The following is a 25,862-nucleotide window of genomic DNA, read 5'->3' on the forward strand; positions in this document are numbered from 1 at the left end:
CACCGGGTACCCCCACAGTCACACCGGGTACCCCCACCCGTCACACCGGGTACCCCCAACTCACCACACTGGGTACCCCCACCCCTCACACCGGGTACCCCCACCCGTCACACCGGGTACCCCCAACTCATCACACTGGGTACCCCCACCCCTCACACCGGGTACCCCCACCCACCAGGCTCTCCCCTTCCGCTGCCCTCCCGACAACGCTCCTCTGCCAGGATCCCCCAGCGCTTCCAGGAACTTGTCCCAGTATCCCCCGTGTTCAGCCTGAGCCTTTTCTCAATCCTGTGTTCATCTTCAAGGCTGGATGTTTGATTTTTTTCAGGAGGGATTAATATCCAAATCTGATTCTTTGCTTCACAGTTATTTTCCTGACGTGCATCCCAGTCAATGAGTTTCTCCACGAAGCACCACCCCCCAGTGCTCTGCACTCCCTCAGACTTTGCTTCTGAACCTGCAGCCCAAAAGCAAAATGAAACATTTGCTAGGAATTGCCACTGTGCACCATGAGATTCTCATTGATCTTTTCACCATGACTGCTTTCCAAAGTTCTCTGTTCCAGCTCAAATCCCCAGAACTCCTCCTCTGTTTGGTCTGGAATGGTACAAATACAACCTAGCCATGGAATCTGAATGTATATCTAAACTTCCCTGCTGCACGATGGGTCCACCTCTGGCTGTATTTCCTGCTCACCACCAGTGACTGCTGAGAGTCACTCACTGGACTCGGCACAATCACCTCCTTCCTTTGGGAAAAAAGCACAACCTGAGTACCACAGACTCCCTTCTGCTCCCTGCCCCAGGGAGCCTGAGGCTTTGCTCTGTGTATGAGGCTTGGAGTTACCTCAGACATTACTGGAAAACTGAGCCCCTGGCTCTTTCAGTCACTTCTCCTTCACACGGACAAACACACCTCATGAGATGGGACTTCCCTCTGCAACCTGCTCACAGGAAAACTCAACCAATGTGCCAAATGAGATCTGACTGATCTTTCTTGCATTCCCAAGCCCCATAGAAAAACCAGCTTTCTCTAGGGGTTAATCTCCCCAGCAAAGCAAGTAGGGGGGGAAAAAAAAAAAGAGGGAAATTTGAGGTAGAACAACCAAAACTGACAAAAGAAATACTTGTCATGCTTTGGCATTGATGCAGTGATTTCTTTTCAAGAAGCCTTACGTTCACTTCAGATAGACTGCAAAGTCTCAAAAGGCATTTTGCAGACTGTGGGAAGTGAAATAAACATCTCCTCTCACCTGAAACTGGGCCAAGCACTGTATTTTTGTCAGCACCACACACGGAAAGTAGAATAGCAGCTGGATTGCTGGCTTTGCACATTTTCCACCTGTGGCTCAAAGTTTATTGCTGATAGTAAGCCAGGTGAGTCACTGCTGAAGGGATAAAAAAAGCCACAAAAGACCAGCCTCACTTCAGGCACCCATTCAGGAAATGTTTGACTAAACGAGAAGGAAACTCCCATCTTTTCAGATGTAGGAGAAAGTTCCAAAAAGCTACACCCTAACAATTAGATTCAAAGTATAAACTCCCATTTCTTTAATCACTCCCTCGTTTCATCTTGTTCAGCTCACCCCAACTAAGCATTTACCTTCCTTCCAGGTCTATTATGCCAAATCCAGCACGCTGGACCTCCACAGTCATCCACACACATCCCTGAGGAGCTGGGAGCCAGCAGTTCCTCCTCTCTCTGCAGCCAAACCAAGACAGCCTTGCAGGGGACAAGCAGGGCTGCAGTGAGGCAGCTCCTACAGGACTGCTTGTAGGGCTTTATCCCACCCCCAGTGCTGACTCCATGCTGGGATCAGCACCAAACTCTATCATTTTCTGAGGAAGTGGTTAAAATATTTCATGAGATCAATATTCATCTGTGCTGTGCTCTCCCAGCTGCAAAGTGCACTGCAGGCATAAATACCAGTGTTTAATTACTTACTCGTCAACCCTCCCCCAGGTTCACGTTTTACTCTCCAATCGATTTCCCTCTGCACACAGCCCAAAAACAGGAGATCCAGGGCTGTTAAATATTTGGCCCAAAACATCTGTACTCCCTTCTTCAAGTTATTAAAGTTTAGCTTTGCTAAGCTGAGTCCCAATGCCTCTCTTCCTCAGCTACTCCAGAAACCACCTGCCTTAAAGATGGCACTGCTGAGAGGCTGCAACCCCAAAACTGAGCCAAACCCCAAAACGGAGCCCTGAAATACTTAAGCCAAGAAAATCAACTGAATTCAGTGCCCCATTCATCCAGCTGGGTCTTCCTGGATCACACAGCCAGCATGTTTGTCTTCATTGGAACCTCAAAGGAACATTTCCCACTAACATCTATGTATTTTGCATTTGGTAGACAAAAAAGCATTTTTTTTTCCATAACACAAAGTAAAATTAGGCACTTTAAAGACTTTCTTTTAAAAAAATATCTCCAGTGTCTAGAAATAAAGTTTAGAGGTGTTTTTTCTTGGGCACTGTGTGCCACAGGAATTCTAGAAATCATGTTTTGAACCTGTGTCCCTAGGTATTTCAAAGAGGAAAAAACACCTAACCCACAAAATTTTCTTGTATCCCATTTCTCACAACTGCTATGAAAGATCATACTTCAAAATGCATTATCTTGAAAGTAACTGATTTTTTTTTTTTAACAACAAAGAATGCCATTTTGCTCCAGCATTGAGATTACCTCAAAAGAAAAATGAATGACAGGAAAATTGGAATAATAATGCACTAAGCCCTTTGTACACACTTCTGTTTGTTTACAAACCCGTGTGGCCTATCATCATTTCCCTACATGCAGCTTGAGAATTCCTTTAATCACACACACTTGCCCATCACAGGAGGAGGAGATCAAATCCACAGCAATAAGAACACAGCAGACCACAAAACAGCCGAAGATTTTAAGAGCTCACTGGTACTTTAAACTCTCTACCTACTGCAAAGCTCTGCTTCATCTTTCTTATAAGAATAAAAACACACTGAAGAAAACGTATGCAAAAATTCAAACATTCCTGACACCGAACTCAGACACACCAAATATTAATGCTTATGTGGTTTTGGCACTTAAAAGCTTTGTGGGCAAATTATGCATTTTTTAGGCAGCCCAAATGGCACATACATGACATGATCCCATTTTAAAACTGACCTGACTCAATTTAAAAAAACACTTGATGCCTGCTAAAAGCACTGGTACACCTGAAAACGAGCAATTAGAAAGGAATTACTTTATCAAAACATTTGGTGCCCCAGCCCCTCTATCAGCCATTTAGTCTGGCCTTTTAGACCACTTGTTCTCACTATACATAAGTGGGTTTAATCTTTCTGAAAGGCCAATCCTTGTACCCCATTAGGGTTTGCAACATGCTTGAGGCACCACACGTGCAGGGCATCCAACCTGGATTTCTGCACGTGTCTGTAGATTAGAATCCCCCAAAACTGCCCTCTGCAAATCTCTGCTGCACACAACAGGAGGCAGTGGATGGTCAGGGGCATTTCCTTCAAAACCACACTACTGCTGGGAATTACAGCATTAATGAGGACATGAGCCCAGTCCAGTCTGAAATGTCTATTTTCTATTTAGCAGTTGTTCAATCTGATGAATTTACTGGCATTCAAACAGGGCTGCAGGATAACCTCATGCACTCACCAAATTCTGAGTAACCAACCCCACAGGTTCCCTAAGAACTCAACAACCCAGCACAGACTGCACTTTACCCCAAAGTCTCGTGGAAACGGAACATAAAAATCCAAATACACATCAGGAGTATCCAGGTCCCCCTCTTACTATACACAATCCAGCTTTCCAAATAAGATGTTTGGAAAACCTTGACTTGCACTGCTTTGTGCTCATTTGCATCTGGGGTGGGATAGATTAGATAAGTGAATGGGAAAGAATAGCCAACAGCAAAGCTAAGAGTCTCTGCCAACAGGTCCAAGTTCACCTCTGCCCTGCAGAGCACAGGATGTGGGCAGAGGGAGAGACAATTATTTTACTTAAGACACAGGCAATGGCAACGTAATTGGCAAGATCCTATCTTGAGCTGCTGAAGTTTATGCCTTTAGGTCCAAGGAGGCGAGGGAGCTGAAGTGTAAAAACTCTGCCTCCTCTGAGCAGAACACAGGAAAAAACACCATTCTGATTCCTCTGCTAGAGGGAGCAACTTTCACTCCTTTTACCTCAGCCTCTCTACACACATAAACTAAAGGTAATTATGCACTTAACCACCTCCTTTGGATGTTGTGGAAATTAGGTAATGTTTAGAAAAGCACTGAGGGAAAGTACTTAAGTGAGTGTTAAGTGCTATCAGATAAGCATTATGTTGCCTTCACTTAAATTGTTTTCCTCTTCTCATTTAAGTGCCTTCAATCTTCACCTGTTATCTGAATCCCCAGGACTGAACTTTCTTCTCTGGGACTTTAAAAAAGGAAGTAGCCAATTAAGTGCGAGTTCCAGTGTTTAAATAACACTAGATAATCTGCTGTGCCACATATTTAAACATCAAGTATAGTTGAGTAATTTCACCCTGGAACCAGTAATTTTTTTTTCAACTAAAAATTAGCCTAGTAGCTACTAATCAGCTTGCAAAGCAAATATAATGGGAGAAAATCAATTTAAACTCTCTGTTTGAAGTTTGTGCCAGGTCATTATATAGAAAGACTAATGTGCTAAATAATTAAGGCTCTGTATTTGTGGAGTGAGACGAAAGAAACGTTACAAGTCACTAATAATTCTGTGCTTCCATTTGCCTCTAATCTATAATTAGGCTATATACTTCAAATATATGTGTTAGTCTGAGTAAGGTCAGTAAAATGGACTTTCTAAAGAAAGCACCTGATCTGTGCCAAGGGAACTAGAAACAGAGTCATCCCCTTTGGTCGTTATCTCTGGTTAAAAGTCAGCCTTGTCTCTGCTGACTGAGCACAAGGAAAGGATGTTAGAAGCAAGCAGCTTCTGTAACAAAGCACACACATCCTTATTAAAAATAAATTACTGCAGCAGCACCTCCAAACATTGCAGTAGCTACTGAAAACTGGAGTATTTGCTGCAGAACACTGTTCATGTTCCATGGCCTAAACAGCCACGTGCAATTTGCCCCTTCAGTGTGTGCACTGCATTTCCCAGAACAAAACATTCTTCCTACAGACAGAAATATTTTCAAGTCTGATTGTCCAACATGAGGCCCACTGTTCCACAGACAGGATGCCCAGGAAACACACTGACAGAATGCCCAGGAAAGTGAGGATGACTGTGCCCGTCAGGGAACAAACCTGTAACAGCTTCCCCAGGCAGAGACAGAACATGCAGTGGGTTCACTTACTTTTCTTGGAGAAGAGTTTCTTCCTTTGTCCAGCGTGGCTCAGTTTGTATTCATTCTCCTCACAGTTGCATTCCTCCCTGTTCCTGCTGTAATACTTGGGCAGAAGGTTGGAGGTGCCTTTGCGGTTGCCTGCAGCTGCCAAGTTGGCCATTCCCTTGCACTTGTGCAGCTTGAGCTTTCCACTGGCATCTTCCACACACTGCCATTTCTGGAAGAAAAATTTGGCCGTTGAAACTCTGTCCCAGCTGTGCTCTGTCTAATGGCCAACTCCAGCAATCTATCAGATATTCTTCGTTGCAGCAAACTGGGGCTCAACTGTCACCTCCTACCAAACCAGAGTTTTTGTAATCTTCCATTTTCAGGCAGCCCAGGAACTCTTTGGAACACCCTCACATTTGTTTCTCGTTTCGTTTCTTGGAGGCAGAACAATGGAAATTTCATAACAAAATCAATACTGCAGCTAAAGACACGGAGGTGACAAGCGACAACTTTGAGAAGCATAACTGTGGCATAAACCAAGAATCCTGATAATCTCAATGTATTTATAACCCACAACTCAGTGGGACCAAAACCTTCAACTTTGTGGAAGCTCTCCAGATAGAATCATGGAATGATTTGGGTCGGAAGGGACCTTAAAGACCATCTCATTCCAACCCCATTGCCATGGGCAGGGACACCTTTCACTAGGCCAGGTTGCTCAGAGCCCCATCCAGCCTGGGTTTGAACACCTCCAGGCATGGAGTGTTCTCCAGGACTGCCTTGCAGAAGTGCCTGTTTCTCTTAACTGACCTTTAAAAGGCTCAGAGCATCTGTGGAAGTCTGTAGTTGGACAAGTTTATCTCTGTCTTGGGTGTTTCTCATAATAGCTTTTCCCATTCAACGCCCTTGGGCTAGACTGGCAATGCTGAGCTGCACTGGATGCCTCTGAAGCTGAGAATCCTCTCCCTCTTGCACTCAAACTAGAGGAAAATCTCATCTCTTATCTCCAACACCCTTTGTTACTCAAAACCTGAAGTAACTTGCTCACAGTTCCCTTTGTGCTGCTGTCAGAGCTGCACTGAGGGCAAGGCAGCTCAGCTGCCTTCAACCTGGCACAGAAGTTGTACCCACTTCCCAAAATGATTTCACCCACTCCTTAATTTACCAACACTCTACCAAATACAGAGGCTTCAAGATACAAAAAAACCCCCCACAACCTTGTAGTAGCAGCTGCTACTGCTTTAAATGGAGTCTCTCCAAAACATTTCAGCTTCTTGCTGAGTCTTGAGAAGAGTTCCTCCTTTTTCCTATTACAAAATCCCAAGTCTGTGCCTCCAGGACTCACTGCAATATTGAGAATCTTCCAAATAAAAGGACAGAAGGAAAAACAGCTCCCAAGCCTTGCACTGATGCATATAAACCTGGTTTCACTTTCAGCACAAGGAATCACAGGAAATCAAGGAGAGACACTGAGAATAAGACATTTGAATCAGACACCTCTGCATGACTGTCCCCAACTAGAGCACTACACATTTACCCACTGCTCTCTTAATTTTATAAATGCCTAACATTGACTGATGCACAGACTGAGGTTTGAACTAAAAGTTATTTCACCAGAATAAGCAGAGGTTCCTTTCACAACAAAGAGAGATGTAAAAATGTTTGTTGCTGTTTCCCACTTCAATTAATCTCAACTTTATTTTTGAAAATATACACACAAACTGCATTTTCTGCTCAGTAGAGCTCTGTGCCATAGGTGTCTAATGCATGAAAAATGAGGATTCAACAGAAGGCAAGTCAAATGCCACGATGAGAATTACTGCAAGCAAGTGCTCTGATGTGTGGCCCAAAAATATTTTTTCTCTATTTCTTTCATCTCTTGTCAAGAAAGTGATGCTCATTTCTCCCCTCCAGGTGAACCAGAAAAAAAAAAATCCTTTAATTTTTGGTGCAGTTTAAATCTTTCCAGTGCAGCTTTATGCTACAGTGAAAACATCTTAAAGGCTTTGCTGGAAGGGTACATTGTATGCATGAACAGGCCCACTGCTGAATGACTGCAGTGCAGAGCTACATAAATTACTTTAAAGAAAAACATTGAACACAAGCAGGGGAGGGGAAAAAAAAAAAAAGAAAGTCTCAAGCTTTTACTTTTTTCCCCCAAAATAGATCTGGGCATATGTGAGAATGTGTCTGAGATTCAACAGTGTGGTCCCTTCCAACATGAACCATTCTGATTCTGTGATCAAACCCTGGCAACAACTAAAATATTTCTCAAGAAATAATCACTTACATAATAAAATCTCTATATGAAGAACTTCAGAGTGCGCCCCAGAGATACTTTGGCTCACAGGTACACATGATAACTATTATCCAGCAACAAAACACAATTATTTATAAATAGTGGATTAACTCAACCAGTCAAGAAAACAAAGTCTCCACAGTTCACTGCACCAAACTGTTCAGGTGTTTTCTTCATTAGGGCAAATGATGTGTTCCTAAATCAAGTTCTATAGCTCATAACACCCCAAAAGTGCTACCACTTGAAAGGGAGGGGAGTTTAACACCAGTCAAGAGTCAGTGGAAAACCCAGACTGCCCTACAATCTTCACCTCAGCTCATATCAAAATTCCAAAGGAAGAGCCTTTCTTTGCTCCTGCAAGGCCTGTCAGAACAGCCACCAAATAAATGGCTTTTGCAATATGTCCTGAAGTCCATCAAGCTCACATCGTGTAAAACGTTCTGGACACCTCATTTAAACACTGAGGCTGTTCCAGCTGGAGGTTTCCCCCCACCCCCAGGCAGGCCAAGTTCCTTGCTGAGCTCCTGCTCTCTGCCACCAGCTGTGCTGGGCTTGTTCTGACACTTCTGCTCCATCCCCTACCCCACTGATGCTGCCCAGCCCTTTGCTTGCAAAGCAGAAGAGTCTGGGCTTTAGTTCAATGGAGAAGTTGGTGGTGGTGAACAGAAATCTTGTTCAAATGTACACTGCAAAGGCAAAAAAACAAACCCCAAACCCACAGTTTGTAAGGTGTGTTCTCCCCTCCAGCCCAAACTACCTGCTACATGTACCCAAGGGTAAATTAGGACTCCACTATGTATGAAACGTGAATCTTAATGGCAGCAGTTGTAGATTGAACAGGTGCCTTGTTCCCCTCATTCACCCTGAACATGCACATGAGTCCTTAGCAGAAAAAGACAGGTTGTATTTTTCCATGTGTTAAAAACCTGTTATTTCCTTCCCAGCCTTCAGTGCCATGAAGTGGTTTTTGCACTATTGTGCATCAGTGCTTTCTTACCACTACAGCAATCACAGATGTTAATTCAAAGTCATTATCTGAGGCCCAAATCAGAAATAAATAGCCATGACTACAGGATTTTTTCCTACAATTCACTCTTTTCCCTCAGTGAGTCTCTCTCAATTGACACTGCTTTCTGGGGGGGGGAAAAGGGCTGATCACACAAGCCTTGCTAAGAAAATATCCCATTGAAACACCCAGCTTCCAGAGCTGAGCCCTAATTCCTCATGCTGTGTCTCATCAGCTCCTCTTTTTGCTAAGTGAAAGAGATTCCATTCCTTTTCACAGAGAAGTTAAAAGTGAAACAGTCTGATCAGTGAGCTGCCAGCAAGGCTCCCTAACAGTTTTACCAATATGGGCTCTAGGAATCAACATTTGTACAGGATAATAAAATCTTCTGTCTTTGCCAGCACCCTGAGAAAAAAACACTTCAGTAATATCTGTCGTGTTTAATTTATGCAGAAGCTTTCTGAACCCAACCTTGCTGCCACATTAGATGGTGAGCTACAGACAAACTGCTTTAATGGCTAGAAATATTCTGACTTGCAGTCTAAACTGATTCATGAGTAGTCAGGGTACATTTATTTCCTTGTCTGAAAGAGCACAGTGACAGTTTAGTTAGCTCTTCTCCTTTGCTGTGGTTTGCTCCTTGTGTTATTTTTCACTGGGGTAATGAGGACAAAACAGCAAAATCCAGAGAGACACACTCACTCTACAAGAAGTAGTTCTGCTTTTGCTGGCAGCTTGTCCTGCTGCTCAGGTGGGACAGGGTTCAGGGAACAGACAACTTGAATTTCCCATTGTTTGTCTCACACACATCACTACTCTGCTCCTGTTGACTTTAAAATAATTAGCTCCCATCTTCTCTACATCTCTTAGGTTCAGGCAGACAGACTCCCCTCTTCTCAACTATTTTTTTGACTGAATATGCCCAGTTCCTCAATTCTTCCCAAATGGTATTATTTTCTAATTATATTAAACTTCTTTGTTGGGTTCCCCCTTTCTCCCTGGACCTCCTCCCCATTCATCCACTGGCAAAGGATGAGTGTGGCTTCCTCCATTTCATGTCATCAGTACACAAACAGCACTGCCTGGTCTTCATTCCTACAGGACCTTATTTCATTACACTGACTCATGATTTTTGGAGATTTGGACCTCTGAACTCCCAGCTCAATTTCAGTTGTCACACACCACACACCCCTCAAACCTTGGAATTATAAGATGGATGAACAATTTATTGACAGAATATTTTGAGGGCTTTTTAGTGCCACAAACTGTAGCTGAAGTGAGGCAGGTGGGACAATTACAACTAGCTGGCAAATGAAAAAAAGCAGGTATCCAGCTAATTTTAAGATTGCAATTATGTCATTCATTTATTATTAATATAATAATTGGATTGTGGTATCAAATGGTCCCAGCTGCTGTGTTAGGCACTGCAGAAGCTGAGGAGTGAGTGCAGCCTTAGCAGAAATTACATTAGTGGTGGAGGAAAAAGCAGCATCAAAAGGGGAATTGATTTGTCTGAGGTCCCACATTGAGTCTGTAGCCAATCTCCTGACCTCCAGCTCCTTTTCTTTTGAACTAAAGTACATTGCTACTCCTATCAGGATATTTGAAAATTTGGGGGGTTTTATTAAATGTTGGTATTGATTTTAGCAAGCTACTTACAACAACCACCACTGCAATGACAAGGAGTCAAAAAATCTCCTTTAATAAGAAACACAAATTTCTTGGGTTTGTGAAGCAACAAGCAAAAAAATCCTGTAAGTAAAATAGCCTCTGGAAATCATTACATGCTATTTCTAGCTGAAGGAGGAAAACAGTTCTGTTAATTACTGTTCCTGATGGGGAATACAATCCTCAGATAACAACCTTAATAAATCACCATTATTTTAATTTTCATGGTTTGTTGCCTCCTAATTTTATCAGTTGGAGGGCTGATAAAATTTTTAGCATATGAAGTTACCAGCAAGTCATTTCTTGTTGCAACCACAGATTAAGAGCTCGATCCTGAAAGTTGCTGATCTCGTGCAACTTGTGCTGAAATTCAGGAACTCCAGGGATCTGCCAAAAGAGCTATTAAAGTTATCTGGGCTCTAGCTGGCTTGATACACTTCTCTTATCAACAGAACCTAAATTCTTTACTAACCTCAGGATATCTCTGCTAGCTAAGAAAGAACCAGACAACCACAACAGACAGACAGATCAAAAGTTTTCTTCCCAGTTTTTAAAGAAATTCCTTATAAAACCTGACACTGTTTCCTAGGCCAGGTTGATATAAGTCCAAGTGGCCTCGGGAAAAGGAGAATATAGAGAATATACAAGCAATTTTTTTATCTTGCTCCTCCCTTGGCACTAAACAATGGCCAGTCATGATTGTGGTGGCAGGAATATGATCTAGAGGGGCCACTTGTGAGCTGCTGAGGAAGGCACACACCCATCACAAGAGTTTTTCCCCTGGGATGTGAGAGAACTGGGGGGACCAAGCACATAAGTGACCTGCTTCTGGTATCTTCAGGCCAGTTACAAAAGAGAATATCCCTTGAGGATCCTGGCAAAGCACAAAGTGATTGGAGGGAAGACTGTGTGCCAAACCTTTCACTTGCAGAACATCTGAAGGAAACCCAGTGCCCGTGCTTGTGTTTTGAATGTTCTCCTGTGAAAACTGCCACATAAAATGATATTTTTATGCTATTTAAAAGCAAATTCTACTTCTATCAGATTTGCACGTAAATAAAGCTCTGAAAATAAAAAGTATTTGAAAAGGAAATGATGTCAATTCACACAACTATTTTTCTTTATGAGTTGGCAATATTACTGTACTACACCAGGTCCAGCTAAAGACAAAATCACACTCTCTTAATTTGTTTTTTTTTTTTTTTTACAAGCACAACATAGATTCCCTACAGCAACCAGCACTGCTGCAGGTATTGCATGTTTATCAAATGTGCACAAAGTTGGCAAATTACTTGGAGGGAGATTTTGTGCAGCTGTTGTTATGATACTGTGGAGTTGCTGGGAGTACTCTACTGAGCAATGGTGATATCATAATTGGCTTCCACAAAAGCACATTAATGCAGACTGCCAGATAAAAGTGGGTCAGCTTCCACTCACCAATCAGTTTAGAATGAAAGGCCAAACTAGGCTGAGGAGAAAAATCTGTGTGGAAGCCATTAGGTACCAGGATAAATGTTTTTTATTTCATGTGGGAAGAGTTCATCTCTTTTAAATCCTTGAATATAAATGCTGAACTGCTCCTTCATCTGAGTCTACAGTCACCCTTTGTTGGATGCAAATAACTAACACAGACCAAACCCCACTAAGTGAAAAAGAGAACATGGCAACACACAGATTCCCATTGCACCCAGGAGAATTTACATACATTACTGTTGCCAAAAAAATTCTACATAATGGACTGGGAAACAAGGTTTTAAACAGTCTGAATAGCCTCCTCTCCATGATGCTGGTGCTCTCTTACCAAAACAATTATAAGTCAAGGAGGGTGACAGAGATTTGCAAAGGAAGATCATTCTGTGGTAACAGAACTGTATTCACAACCTTGCACACTCACAAAGCAGAATTTCAAATTCTCCACCTCACATTCAAAGCTTTCTTTACCTCTCCTTTACTTTAAACTCTGTCCTTTTCTCTTGTCCTTCACTCTCCTCCTCAGTCTTTGTCTCCTGCTCACACTTCACGTTCCCTGGGACTGCTCAGGTTTCTCTGTGCACCAAACAGCAGGTCCCCCAATCTTGTTTAAGTCAAAAGAAAGAATCCCAATGACTTCAGCAAGCTTTCAACTAATTCTGACCCAGACTTCTCTTCACCTTTGCATCAGGATGTGAAAATTCCCTTTTTGCACTGAACACTCCCGATACTACCAAACAGAGTGTGCTGCAGGATGAGGAGACATCTGCTAAATAACCACTGTATCTGCATACCATGAACTCCCCCAAGGCAGTGGCATGTTATTAATTTGGGCTTGTTCTACTTACTGTGCAGAGCTGTGAGCAGCACCAGCAAACAGACAACACCCATTTGTCATTGGAGAGGTTAGTCTTGCTTCACTCTGAAAAGATTTTTGGGTGCACCCATCTTTAGGCACAGTTTATCCTCAAATAAGCACATTCATCTCCCACTGTTCCTATTGTCTAGACAGACTACTAGGACATTCTCTCTAGAGTAGGGGTGAGATGGATTGAGACTCCCTTGAGAGCCCTTCACAGACTTTAATCGACCTGACTGTTTGGCAATTTTTCCTGATGTCCAACGTAAATTTCTTTTTTGCTCAATTTCATCCCATCACTTCCAATTACGTCTGACTGAACTGCTCAAAACAACTCTTCTCCCCTCTGTCTCCTGACAACGAGGATGCAGCACACACATCTCTTATTAGCACATCTTTACTTCAGAATTTATTGGCAACTCTGACTGCAGAGTTGACGTTTTATACCCGCTTCTTAAAGAGGTCACAGATACTTTATCTCCCATGAAAGAAAAGGTAAGCCTGTGAATGTGTGTAGACATTACAGGGCCTTCCCCCTTTCTTCCACAACTGAGACATGTGGTAATTAGAGTAAGAAAGCCTGAACACAGCTAAGTTACCTTATGCAAAGTGACAGATTCAATGACAACACGGGTTTGGAAAGTCTCTCTTCCCCTCTGTTCTTACAGTAACGTTCAAAATATTTGGGAAGACAAAGACAAAAGGAGGAAGTTGAAACAGCTTTCAAAAAGACAGTACTGATGGAAAAAGAAAAGCTGTATTTCCCTGTACTACTTACTGAATGATGTTGTAGCAGAAACAGTAACTTTTCCCCCAGTTCCTCAAATAACATTTTGAAGTCATAAAACAACGAATTGCTCCCACACAGCTAAAACTGCAGCTCGAGACATCTGATGACAATAAACCATTGCATGTAATATTCAAGTTTAGTATTTTTAGGAAGAACAGGACATTGTAGTTTCTCAGTATACTACATCTGACAAAGAAGCCTTAGGAAGAAAAGAGCACCTGGAAAATTCTTATACATGTGAATTGGATCCAAACACCTAAGTAACAACGGGCTCATTTCACAGGTACACTGAACTACAGGATCAGTAGAGCCAGAGGAAGGAAGTCTGGTCTCTGACAGTAAAAAATGAACTACTGTAGCCTCAGCAGTCCATTCCTGACTGTAGTGTTGGTGAACCATTCAGATTGTGCCTGCATGGACAGATGTTCCACAGCCTGACTCATCCTGGGAGCCCCCTGAGCTGCCAGGAGATGAGGCAATGCCAGTCTAAGAACTGACAGGTAACATGTGGACCCAGTGACCTTCCCCACTCTGTCCACAGCAGAATGTGTCACACTCCTTGGAAGGGGCACTGGGACCCACACCTGGATGAGAGCAGTGGCACAGAGTCAATTCTGCTGTGTTTCCAGAGGATGAGAATTCCTCCAGGAGTGGGGAACTCTATCCACGGAGTCAGCTGTGCTTTGCCTTTGCACTGCTCTCGTAATTTCCAAAATCCTCTCCTCTGCATTTCAAGACCACGTATTGATACCACTCCAGAGCTTTTTCCCCCGAATTTCTTCTACGTAACGTGGATCTAAAGTGAACATATTTTCCTATCTGCCCAGAACAGTTATGCAACAAGAGAAATGACACAAAATCAATGAGCTTTATGCCCATATCACAGACTGCCTCCAGTCATAATTGCATGTGTGTTTTCCCAGTCTATTTTTGCTCAGAGGAGAGATATATTGAGTTAACAGAACGTCAGTTTCCCATTATTACATGTAATTCCAAATAACAACATCAACAACATGAATTAAATAGAGAATTCAAAGCAAAGCAAACTATATGTATTTGGAGAAGGCCAATCTGTCAGGTACATTGTAGAATGAAGCCCAAACCACATTCTATTTGGGGAACAGAATGTTAAAACAGCCTGGGTGGTCTCTTGACCACCTGAAACCAATGCAGAACACCTGAATCAGAATTTCCTGACTGACAGTCAATCTCACAGATGCTGCAATATGGTTTTGAGCAAAGGCCACAGAGCCATTTGATTCATAAGCTGGCACGGACGACGTGGTGAAGGACATTGCCACAGTGAAGGTGTTAAGCTTGGCCTAACTACAACTGCTTACTTTCAGTCAGGGGGACAGTGCCCTACCTGGCCAAGCTGTTCACAAGCTGTTTGATACTCAGCTCGCTGACAGAGGTCTTTCACACGCTGGTATTTGGGTAGAAAGTTTTCTTCTTGGGCATCTACCTTCTCATTCTCCCTCTTATGCAGCAGTTTACTGGGGGAAGAGAATAACATTTATTTTTACATTAATTTTACATTAATTCCAAGATATAAATGCAGTTTGTTGAAAAGACTCAGAGGAGCATGTTATTTTCCAAGTCCATAGCAACACTGGTAGCCAAAACTTCATAGTCCAGTAGAAACCAGCACTCGGCCTCTCTGATAAACACACAAGTTACTCATGTCATGCTCTTGGGGAGCATACAAAACCACACAAAATCAAGGCTGTGTTCCATGTCTGACTGGCAGGCAGTGACAACAGTCAATATAAGGAGACCACATCCTCCTCATCCTACAGGGCTGCACTCTGCAAACCCCTCGTGCCCCCACTGATGTATTAAGGCAGGGGCGCAGGTGAACACGCAGAGAAGGAGGGTTGCTCATACTCCCATGATACAAGCAGGAGGGTGGGGAGGGCAGCAGCTGAAAGCAAAATGGGATGCCTTTCCATCTCCCAATGCAAGCAAACTCCCTTCCCCCACCCCAAGAGCACATTTATGCAGGCTGTAGGCAAAGGCCATACATCCCCTCCAATCAGTGCCATTAGGCAAGGCTGCAGCCGTGTCCCTGCTGGCACAGCTAAATGGCTTTAGACTGTGGCAGAGTGCTGCTTTGGCTTTAGCTATTCAGTGTCCTTCTATTTAAAAAACTGGGCTTTGTGGTTAACACTTTCCTTACCCTCTTTCCACAAGGAACGAGTCTCTCCACACCTTCATCTTTTTCTTTAAGTGGAACCTAGGAGGAAACGAGGAGAGGAAGAAGCAACTCCCACAAACCCAGTAACCAAGCTGTGCCCCAGGGTTCTCTCCCATCCCCAGTTCCAATGAGAAACACATCATGTCACTGCACAAGGGACATGCAGCTCTGGGAAGCAGGCACATACACCTCTCCAGTGCAAACCATGAGCAAACACAGGACAGACTTTTCTCACAGGGACAAAAATCCACAACAGGTTCAGAGAGTGCAATTTCTTCAACATAAGCATGTTTAAGGCACAGTGGATTAACTGAATCGTCCTCCATCACAAAGGATCACAAATTAAATCCGGATTTCACGACTCAACTTTGGGTTCTTAACCTTCACACTACCCACCAAGTAGCCTATTCTAAAGCAGCTGCTCCTTTCCCCTTCTCCCTCCACTTAACTACTTGTAAAGCAAATAAATCTCCTTCCCTTTCTCTGCTGATCTTCTCTAGCAAGCATCCAATCTAATCCTCTTCCTCAGCCTTCTTCCAATGAAACTATTGATGGAAAGTCTTAAATAATAACTGCAGTTTTGAGTTCTAGCCTGTCTTTATATTATAGTCTGATATGCAACCAACCCTTTCAATTCAATTATTCTACAATTCATTCAAAGTGAAATTTGTAGCTGACAATGAAAATCTATAACTCACATAGGTAAAGATTTCACATGTAGCCCTCTCTTCTACACAGACTATATTTAGTACATAGAGATGCCATATATGCCATACATCTACTACATGAAAATGAAAATATGCCAAAATGAAAATAACTGAAGTGGGTCAACTAGTCTCCAGACTTCCCAGTGAATTATGTAGTCCTATAGGTGGTAATTTTATTATATTTTCCTTTAAATTTGGTGCATGTTGCTGAACACTTGTTCAGCCTGTTGCACAAACACATACATGTTTCCACACACACTTCCAGTCCTTACCTATTTACTGGTCTCTCCGAATCCAGCAGCTTTAGAATGGATTTACCATCCATGTCAGAGGGAATATCCAACCCAGCAATATCCAGAATCGTAGGTGCGAGATCAATATTCAACACGATGTGAGGATTCCTGTAAAAAACACAGAGGAGAATCCAGTTTAAAGTCCATGTAATGATACCAAGCAACTCCAGCTCTGTTCAGACAAAGGAAGGATGGGACCAGATGGGCTGCTATACATGGCAGTGCAGAACACGAGCTCAAAAAATTCAGGACAGAAGGAAGCTGCTAAATTCACACTAATTAATGAGACACTATTTAAAAATTACTACATTTTTGAGTGAGTGAGCAAACAGGCACTGACAAGAGCATGGATGATGAATTAAATTGATGTACCTAATTTGATTTTAATTACTAATAATTATGATGTAGTATATTTGGTATTAGAAATGAGAGATTAGTAATGACTTGCTACAGTGACTGCCATTAAAATTTTGTTGGTATCAAAAGGGAGTCATGACAATTACTCTGCAGGAAAAACATAAGGTTCACACAAAACACGGATGATTGATGTTCCACCATTTAGAGAAAAAAATCAGGCTGAGAGGGAAGATCAATTTATTTTCTGAAATACTCTCCCCTCCAAGCTTCCTATTCTTTCATCTTCAGAAGTCTCTGAAAAATGAAATTCAATGGGAAGATTTCACAGCTGTTATGGGTGTCTGGGTGTAAAGATCCTTGAAGTAGAGCAGACATAATGTGGCTGGTCTCTGGCTCTACATGTTGCAGAAACACCAGCTCAGTCCACTCGGGCCATAACAGCATTCCCTCTCCAGGAAGGTCAAGAACTGCAGTCAAAGGGAAAGAGAGCCTGTTCTTAGAAGGCTGTTTCAGCTCACTTGAAATTCTGGGGCTGCTGCAGACAAAACTCCTTCAGTGCTGAGGTCACGTGTTTAATTCCAGCTGAGGAATCCCTCCCTGCTTTTTAGGGAAGTAATGTTGCTTTTTTTTTCATATGGATAACTGCTGAAAACAAACCAGGGACACTGCAATATCTACAGAATTTAACATTTTTGTGCCTACAGATAATGTGAACCAATGAATTTAACCAGTATACGGAATGAGATTTTTTTTTTTAATAATTATTTGTTATTGTTTTACACACTAGATCCATCTGCAGCAAAAAGAAGAATTTTGTGTGGAAGACTGTGTGTTAATTATGCTAAAACATGTACACTGATATAAAGGCAAGGCAGTAAATTATGGCACTGTCCAAAATCATTACTTAAGTGTAAATATTTGCTATTTGAAATAATTGCTTAGAAAGTGTATTTACATAATTTCTTAGCTGATCAAAGCTACCATTTTAATTAACAGGCACACTCTGCACACTGCATCCAACAGCCTTAACCATGTAGTCTCAAAGAATGAACCAAAAAGAACCTTCTGTGCATGCTAACATATGAACTATTCCTTATAAGCTGAAACAAGTGACTCTGATGTTCAGCAATAATTACCTACTGTGGCAGTGAACGTGACACAACATATTTCTTTAACTTGAAAACTACATAGTTACGTGTATAATTTTGTATAATTTGTATAATCCTTCCATAAAAGAATGGACATATTTCAAAAGAGGAGGGGCTTGTGCTGCACACCCATGCAAGCAAAAAAAGCAATGGCCTTGACTTTGCTGCACCAGCACGTGCTGCCAGCTCTGCTTTGTGAGCAGACAGATCTTTCTGCCAAAGATGAGCCGGAATTCAGTCAGGATGGGCAGAACTTTGTGCCTCCACTTGGCTGCCGGGTCAGCACAGCTAGAGGTGTGAACATAAAGAACTCTTCAGGTCACTGCACACGCACACACACGGCAGCCAAGAACTTACAAGGACCCGGCCTCGACGTTGGGACCTCGGACGTAGAAGGGAACTCTGATGTCGAACTCATAGGGCATGGACTTCCCTTTCACCAGCCCAAACTGCCCAATATGGTAACCATGGTCTGCTGTGTATATCAGATACGTGTTGTCCAGTTCTCCTGTTTCAACCAACGTGTTGTAAATCTGGGGAAAAAAAAAAAAAAAAAGGGAAAAAAAAACATAAAATTCGTTTTGATGGGGAATACTGGCTATCATTTTCTGCCTGTGAGCAACAAATAAATTACAACAGCCCAGGTTGGCACTGAGTTATCACAATGAACCACTTCTCTGAATAATCCATAATCACATCTTAATTTTACTGGCTGAATATCGTGGCTACTACAAGGCACACTTGTGTTTTCTCTTGTAAGGCAGAACACATTAGCGTGCCACCCTCAAGTGTTTGGGTTCAGCATTTTGCATAAGAGCTGGCAAGATAGTGCTAAATACACACAGTAACAGAGATAAGAGTTTCAAGGTGCCATTTCTGAAATTTTCTCTCGACCTTTATCTTTTTCCTGCAGAAAACAATTTCAATAAAATGACAGCATTTGAAATCTCACACGTGTTTAAGTAACGCTCAGTGATCTTGCCTTTGGATAAATGAGTTCTCATTATGCAGAATATTTGCACAATACCTTCCAGATAAATAACATCCAGTCATACTCTCTCAATATGGAGAATTAAGATGAGATTTAACTCTGTGGTTGCTTCTATAGATTTACAGGAGCATCTTTATGTGACATGTATCCACTTGAGCACCAAAGATCAATTTTTATGTGATGCTTTGCCTTGCAAAGGTACGAAGGTGGTGAGGTACCACCAAGGCAGTGCCTCACACACACCCAGAACCCATCAGCACAGAAGAAAACAAACTCTGACGTTCTTGGTTTGGGGGTTTATTTTTGCTTCTTTTACGGGTTGTTTCGTTTGCGTTTTTTTGTTTGTTTGTGTGTGCTTGGGGTGGTTTTGTTGTTTTGTGTGAGGCACTTGGTTGTTTTTTCTTTTTAGTTTTGAAAGACTATCGGACACATATAATTCAGTGGAAAAGGTCAGGCTAACTTGGTAACTAGAACTAGAAAACAACCTAACTGATTTTGCCTGCAGTTAATCACCCAGAGTGAAACCATTTTACTGAATATAAAATCCAAACACTGTAGTAAAATCACCAATCTCCCCTAATGCTGGTAATCTGAACAGGTTCATTAACATGAGACAGAGATCATACTTGCCTGAATCAGTAATTATAAGACATCAGTAACAAATTTATGCAATGCCACCCATATAATCTCATCTTTGCTTTACAGCACTCCACTTATTTTATGTTCTACCATTTTTGAATAAGAATGCCAAGAGATAAGCAGTAAATTGCAACTCCTTTAAATCTGCCTTTTAAATCTGGAAAACCACTCTTAGGTTTTAGTGAATTCAGACATTTCTGTTGAAGACACTCAGTCTGCATTAAGAGATCTCATTGTTACCTAATGCAGACTTAATTAAATTTTTTTTAATGTACCAACTTATGTATTTATTTATTTATTTCCACCATTTAACATCCTGGGCTGGGTTTACCATGAGATCATTCCATCATTACAGAGTTAGGACTTCTGTAACATCACTTTTTGCTGCTGTTGTTTTCTTCTCTCAGAAACTCAGTGTTAGGGGATCAGAACAAGCACACATTTAGGTATTTACTTCCAACAGACTGTAGGATGATTCTTCTCTATCAGAGGGCACATTTTTAGGACATATATTTTTTTTAAGGGGATCCTTTTCTCTTCCCCTCACTCAGCAGTGGCTCTGTGGCAACAAATCAGCTCACACCAAGCACCTCATGGTACCTGTCTTCAGGAGATGAGGATCCTTATACACAGAATAAAGAGCCAAAATGATCTGAGGTGAGAGGATCACACACTATTAGAAAACTGATGCAGTCCTCCTCCTCCTCCTTTCTCCCTTACCTTCATCTACAGGACAAGGTAGAGCTTAACTCAAGAAAGAAGCACCTGTTTAGCAAAAAAACCAAAAAAGGGCACTGGTGATCTTACCATCTCCATCGAGTCATCCACAGACATGAGTGTTTGCAGGCGCTTCCTCTGCAGCATGTTAGTGAACTCCATGTGTATGGGCTTCATGGGACCAGTGTACCTCATGATCCAGTGCTTGTCTGGGTTTGGAGCATAGTTATAACTGGGAGTGCTAAGGAACAGAGAGAAAACCAGAATGCTTTAGCCAAGTAGAAAAAAAAAAAAAAGCCACAGTAATGAATATTAGTAATTTCTATTTGATCAACACCATAGGCCTTAATCTCCGAGGTGCACAAGGAAATATTAGATTTACTTTGGAAATGTCTTATACTTTCATGTTATGAAACATGGGAGAATGAAAACAACTCTGAGGGGAACAAAATCCACGAAAAGAGTAAATACACCTTGTTTTTGCAGTGACTTCAGACTAACATGGATACATCTCAAAGCCAGGAGACCAGCCTCAGAAGTTTGAAGGCCACAGGTATGATCAGGATGAAGCATGTATTACAGAGCTCCTCCTCAGGTGTTAATTGCTTTGCTTTCACTCTGTCCACATCAGCACCAAATACTATGGTTTGTGCAAGCTGTTTAAAGATAACTACAGAACTTGCTGAAAAGGTTCTACTGTGTTTTTTAACAGTTTTTTGGAATTCAGCATGACTGGTTACTTGAGTATCTCATGCACCAGAGAGGCACAGGCACTCTGCCTACTGGTATCCAACTGCATGTGAGCAGCAGAAGTGGATGCACATGGATGTTAAAGACCTGCCAAGAAAAGCAGGGGCGAAGGGAAACAGGGTTGTACTTTGAAGACACATTACAGCCACCAAATCCTTTGTGATCATCAGAAACTTCAATTAAAGTCTCTGCAAAATCCCAAGAACTGGGTTCAATGTCCTCCTGAAATATCACTGCCCCTCCAAGTTCTCATGGTCCTGGGACACCACTGAAGTGATAAGGAAAAATATAACTGATGGTCCATAGTTTCACACTGTTGGGAGTCCCAGCTATCGCTTTTCTCTGCACAATTATATTGCTCTAGGTCAGCTGAACCTAAATAAGGGTTTATTACCATGATGTCAACTCTCTGCATCACCAGCTCCCTAAGAAGTTATATTATAGCTTACATTTGCAAGAAATATTATTTTTACCTACTATGTCTATCCCTTTAAAGTTTGCTATTACTTAAGGTTGAAAAACACCTTTTACAATTTCTTCACACCCTGGCTCAAACACATTGCCTGCAGAGCCTAAAATATTAAAGATTACTTTTCCTAAGTAATTTGGTTAGGCTTCCTTCTTTCATTCAGAGCAATAAACTCATTCTATGCAAATGCACAAGCCCAGAGGGTGACACAGTAACACAGGAAAGAACAGCAGATACTCCATCACTTTCCTCTTAGCAACAACAGAATTTCCTGATACATTCAGCTCCTGTTTGGCAGAATTCTACCCTTGATTTTGTGTATGCAACAGAGCAGCAGGGTAAGTTATGAAGATAAACAATAAGTTGAAACTTATCAAAATGCTGTGTTTCTAATATATCTTTGAATGTGACAGGTAGTCTTGAGAGATTTAATATAAATATGAAGCTAATAATCTGACAGTGAAATGCTTTATGCTGAAAGCCTCTGTTAGATGCTATCTGAAAAATGTGCATACATGGCAAGTGGAGGCTTCTTCATACAGGGAGGAAAGGGCTGGTGTTTATTGTCTCTGCAATGTTAATAGTCTCTTGAATTTCAGAATGTTATTGTGGCCGAAATAATGACATTGCTTCTTTGAAAATGCTGACAGTTATGGAAACTGTTGCTATGTGATGGCCAGAATGAATCAAAAATGCTTTGCAAATTCCTTTTCAGCTTACTTCGTGATTTCCTGGCTGATTTGAAACCTCCCACTACATAATCCAACCAAAGCCTGTGATTTTCTTTGATTACTACAAATGTAACCCTCTTATACTTAACAGATTTGTCTGTCTTATGGGGAAAATGCACAGATGTAACGTTCCTAGAAGTTGGTTAAGATGACTCCTTCAAATGCACCCACAAGATAAGTCCCAGTCAGATGGCATTCGACCTCGAAAAAGATGGGTGGGGAAATGCTGCAGTAACATTTCTGATCACTGTTAAGCTGCCCAGCTGTCGTGTTCTCTGCAGTTCACAGCATAAGCAGGAATAAAGGAAAACCAGCCCTGCAGCCCAGGGGTTTGCTCTGGGAATAATTTTCAAACACAACGAGCCCGCAGACACACCCAGAAAGGAGCTCTCCAGAACGAGGAGGAGAGGGACTGCAGTGCAGGGCAGGATGGTCATACCAGCCACAATATGGAACAAAAGAAGCAAGAGAACAGCACGTAAATTAGGCACAGAAGTAGATCCCAGAGCTCCCAAGCAAAGCAGCACCCTGACTGCCCATGCCAAACCCCACAGCCCCAGCTTTGAAGCACTGCCAGCAGTGCCACAGGGTGCAGTGTGGATGCCAGGCACTGCAGTCCCACCTCCACCTGGCTCTGGATGCAGCTCCAGAATCCACCTGTAGGCTTGGGCAGTGCTGCCACCAGGAGAGGCACAGAGCCATGCCCAGGGTGTCCTGCCCAGTGAGCCCGGCACTGGGCAAACACTGGGATTTTTACTGCTTTAGGGCAATTCCAAAGTGTTCCTTCCCCCCGTGTTTTGATCCTGCCCTACCATATCCATATGCAGCAAGAACAGCCTACAACCCTCCTTTAATTGACAGATTACCTGTCACTGAGGGATTCCCTGGAATTTGGGAACAAGGGGAAAAAACAAAGAGGACAATTTGCATCGTTTCCCTCACTCTATGTACATGTTCTGCATTTTTTACATTTACTCTTAAGCCCAGGTCAATAAAAGCCCTTACAAATTATTAGCATTATGCAGTGCTGGAAAAATTGTTTAGAAGATGACTGGCAGTTTGTTTGTGTGAGATGTACATAAAATTCATATCCAAAAGAAAAACATAGTTCCTTAATCTACCAAGGTAATTTGTTTTTTACAAACAAAACCTTTTTCCATGAAGCAACACTTTCTATGTAATTGTTATCATTGTAAGAAAAGTCACCTAAAATTAAAAAGGAAATAAAATTGTGTAATTACTTTATAATCAGGAGGATAAGCCTAGTTTTGTGTGAACAGTAAGACTTAAACCAGGAGCAAAAGAAAAACAGATGTAGTCTGTATTTCTCACTGCTGGCCCTCCTCAAATCCTTCCACTCTTTTTCATTCAACTAGCAAGTAAATCAGTACAGACTGTTGCATGACAGATGATTATCATCTCCCAGATCCAAATGCCTTCTAAAGGAACCTAGTAATACAAGTCATGAGAAGTTGCTCACTGGTCATTTCTGTAATTTGCATTTCAAAGAACATAAATGAGCACAATATGGCAAACAAACATGAAATACTTCACTGCTGCAGATCTATGCCACAGATTCTCTTTGGGCACAGTAGAAAATAATGAAATATGTAATTCTAAGTTATGCAATAACCAGACAATAGAACAAAGGAAGCTTTTTTCCTCAGATTTTATTTTAAATTAAGCAAAAAAGCTCAAATGGATTTCACTGGACTCTGGACTAGGCTTGAGCAGCTTTGGCCACCAACTGATTATTATTTCCATCAGTTCCCAGCTCCTTCACAAATCCAAAATAAGACAGAATTCCCCTTAAAAAGGGGACAGCAGCACTTGGGGACAAAGTTACAAATGCTGAACATCAATGAAGGCATGAAGCCAGGAATCAGAAAACTACTGGAATGTTTTCAGTCGTGTCAAGAGCAGATTTGGGAGAACCACTCATTTTATCTGCATGCAAGGAGACACCTGCAATGCAGCATTCCAGAGCTGTCCCTGTGCTAGAAACCAGAGCCATCTCAACGTGGAGCTTGTGAACGTGTTAACTCAGGAACCAGGTGACAGTGCCTTTGGGATGCATTCAAGACCCTGCCCAGGGTCATGGACAGACAGACCAGCTCGTTCACAAATAGCCTGTCTGATCTGGTGCTGCAGTTGCTTTCTTTCCATATATGAAACAGGAGTAGTAAGTATTGCATAATACCTGATTTCTGCTAATACCCGTAAAATAATATGGTTTATACATAAGAATAGGGACATAGGAGTTTCTTCCCCTGAAGAGTTTACAGCCCAAGAACCAGATTTTGATCTCCCTGCTCAAAATAAAAACAGTGCCTTAATTCCCGAAGAGGCTGTAACAACGTCCAATTAATTCTGTAGCCATTCTCAAAATACTTGTACAGGTCTGAAGAGACACAAACAAACAAACAAACAAGTCTGGAAACTCTTCTTATATATTTGTGACAAGGTTATGCCAAGAGTATTACAAAGAAAAACATTGTTACCCAGGATTTCCATACTCCAGAAGCTGAAAATCAAAGGGTTTTGGTTTTTTTTTTCCTTACATGTGCTGTGAGGCATTAGGAAAGAGGTGTGAGTACTGAGGGGCTGAATCTTCAGGGCCATGAGGAGCAGCGTGGCTTATAACCATCAGCACGGGTCTGTGAGGATACATCTTCTTGGAGAGTCTGAAGAAGGTAATACTGTCATTGGTAATCAGATCAGTTAGATAATCCTGCAAGTAGAAGTAAAAGTGTAATGAGACACTTGAAAAGGAATTTCAAATTGGGGGGGGGTGTGAGATGGGAAGGGGAGGTCTGAGGTATCATGAGAAACAGGGGGAAAAAAGGAGCTACTTCACTCAGAAAGACAAGAGGAAGGAGTAAAAAAAAATAAATAAAACCAAATCCTTCTTTCTTCACTGCCTAGAAATATAAAAAGCGACAGCTTCTAGCTTTTCCTCAGAAATGAATGGCATTAAAGAAGATCAAATGGTACTCTTTCTTCCCAAAGTGGGTAATTACATTATGAAGATCACAATACTAAATACAATGACCAGGTATTAATAAAAAAAATAAAAAGAAAATCAGAGTCAGTATCTTCAAGGTGTGTAGTCCAACCATGCATCATAAAAGTGCTTTGAAAATACAAATGGCTTGATGTTCTTTTTTTAAACCTCCCTCTGAACCAGAAGTCAGTAAAAGATGGTGGGTTAATTGGACCAAAAATTTCATTCGATATTACAGCGACAATCTGATAGAGATATAACTATACAGTGTTGAGAATTTAGAAAGCTTCCTTTAGAAGAGCTGGACTATCTATTTTCTGAGAAGTAGCATTACTATTTTTCTGATATCTGCAGAAGCTACAGGGATTGAAGACAGCATTTTTAATGACAAGCCACGTTCTCCTGCTTCACAGGAGAAATACAAATGCTACAAATATAAATACCCCTCAAACACGAGTAGGATATGAAACTTCA

At 41.8% G+C, this 25,862-nt stretch overlaps 1 protein-coding gene across 1 annotated transcript in view; it reads right to left on the reverse strand.

Annotated features, from left to right (window-relative positions):
- SULF2 (sulfatase 2) overlaps positions 1 to 25,862 on the reverse strand; it is a 117,020-nt gene that overhangs the window by 11,295 nt on the left and 79,863 nt on the right. Inside the window, exons 6-12 of the mRNA XM_017832305.1 lie at positions 24,946 to 25,115; positions 20,525 to 20,675; positions 18,445 to 18,620; positions 16,562 to 16,690; positions 15,565 to 15,621; positions 14,752 to 14,881; positions 5,310 to 5,522 (exon numbers count right to left, since the gene is read on the reverse strand). Of these exons, the coding sequence (XP_017687794.1) occupies positions 5,310 to 5,522; positions 14,752 to 14,881; positions 15,565 to 15,621; positions 16,562 to 16,690; positions 18,445 to 18,620; positions 20,525 to 20,675; positions 24,946 to 25,115 (1,026 nt within the window). The remainder of the gene's footprint in view (positions 1 to 5,309; positions 5,523 to 14,751; positions 14,882 to 15,564; positions 15,622 to 16,561; positions 16,691 to 18,444; positions 18,621 to 20,524; positions 20,676 to 24,945; positions 25,116 to 25,862) is intronic.

This window comes from Lepidothrix coronata, unplaced genomic scaffold (genome assembly GCF_001604755.1).
Source record: "Lepidothrix coronata isolate B3197 unplaced genomic scaffold, Lepidothrix_coronata-1.0 Scaffold201, whole genome shotgun sequence".
Lineage (NCBI taxonomy): Eukaryota > Metazoa > Chordata > Aves > Passeriformes > Pipridae > Lepidothrix > Lepidothrix coronata.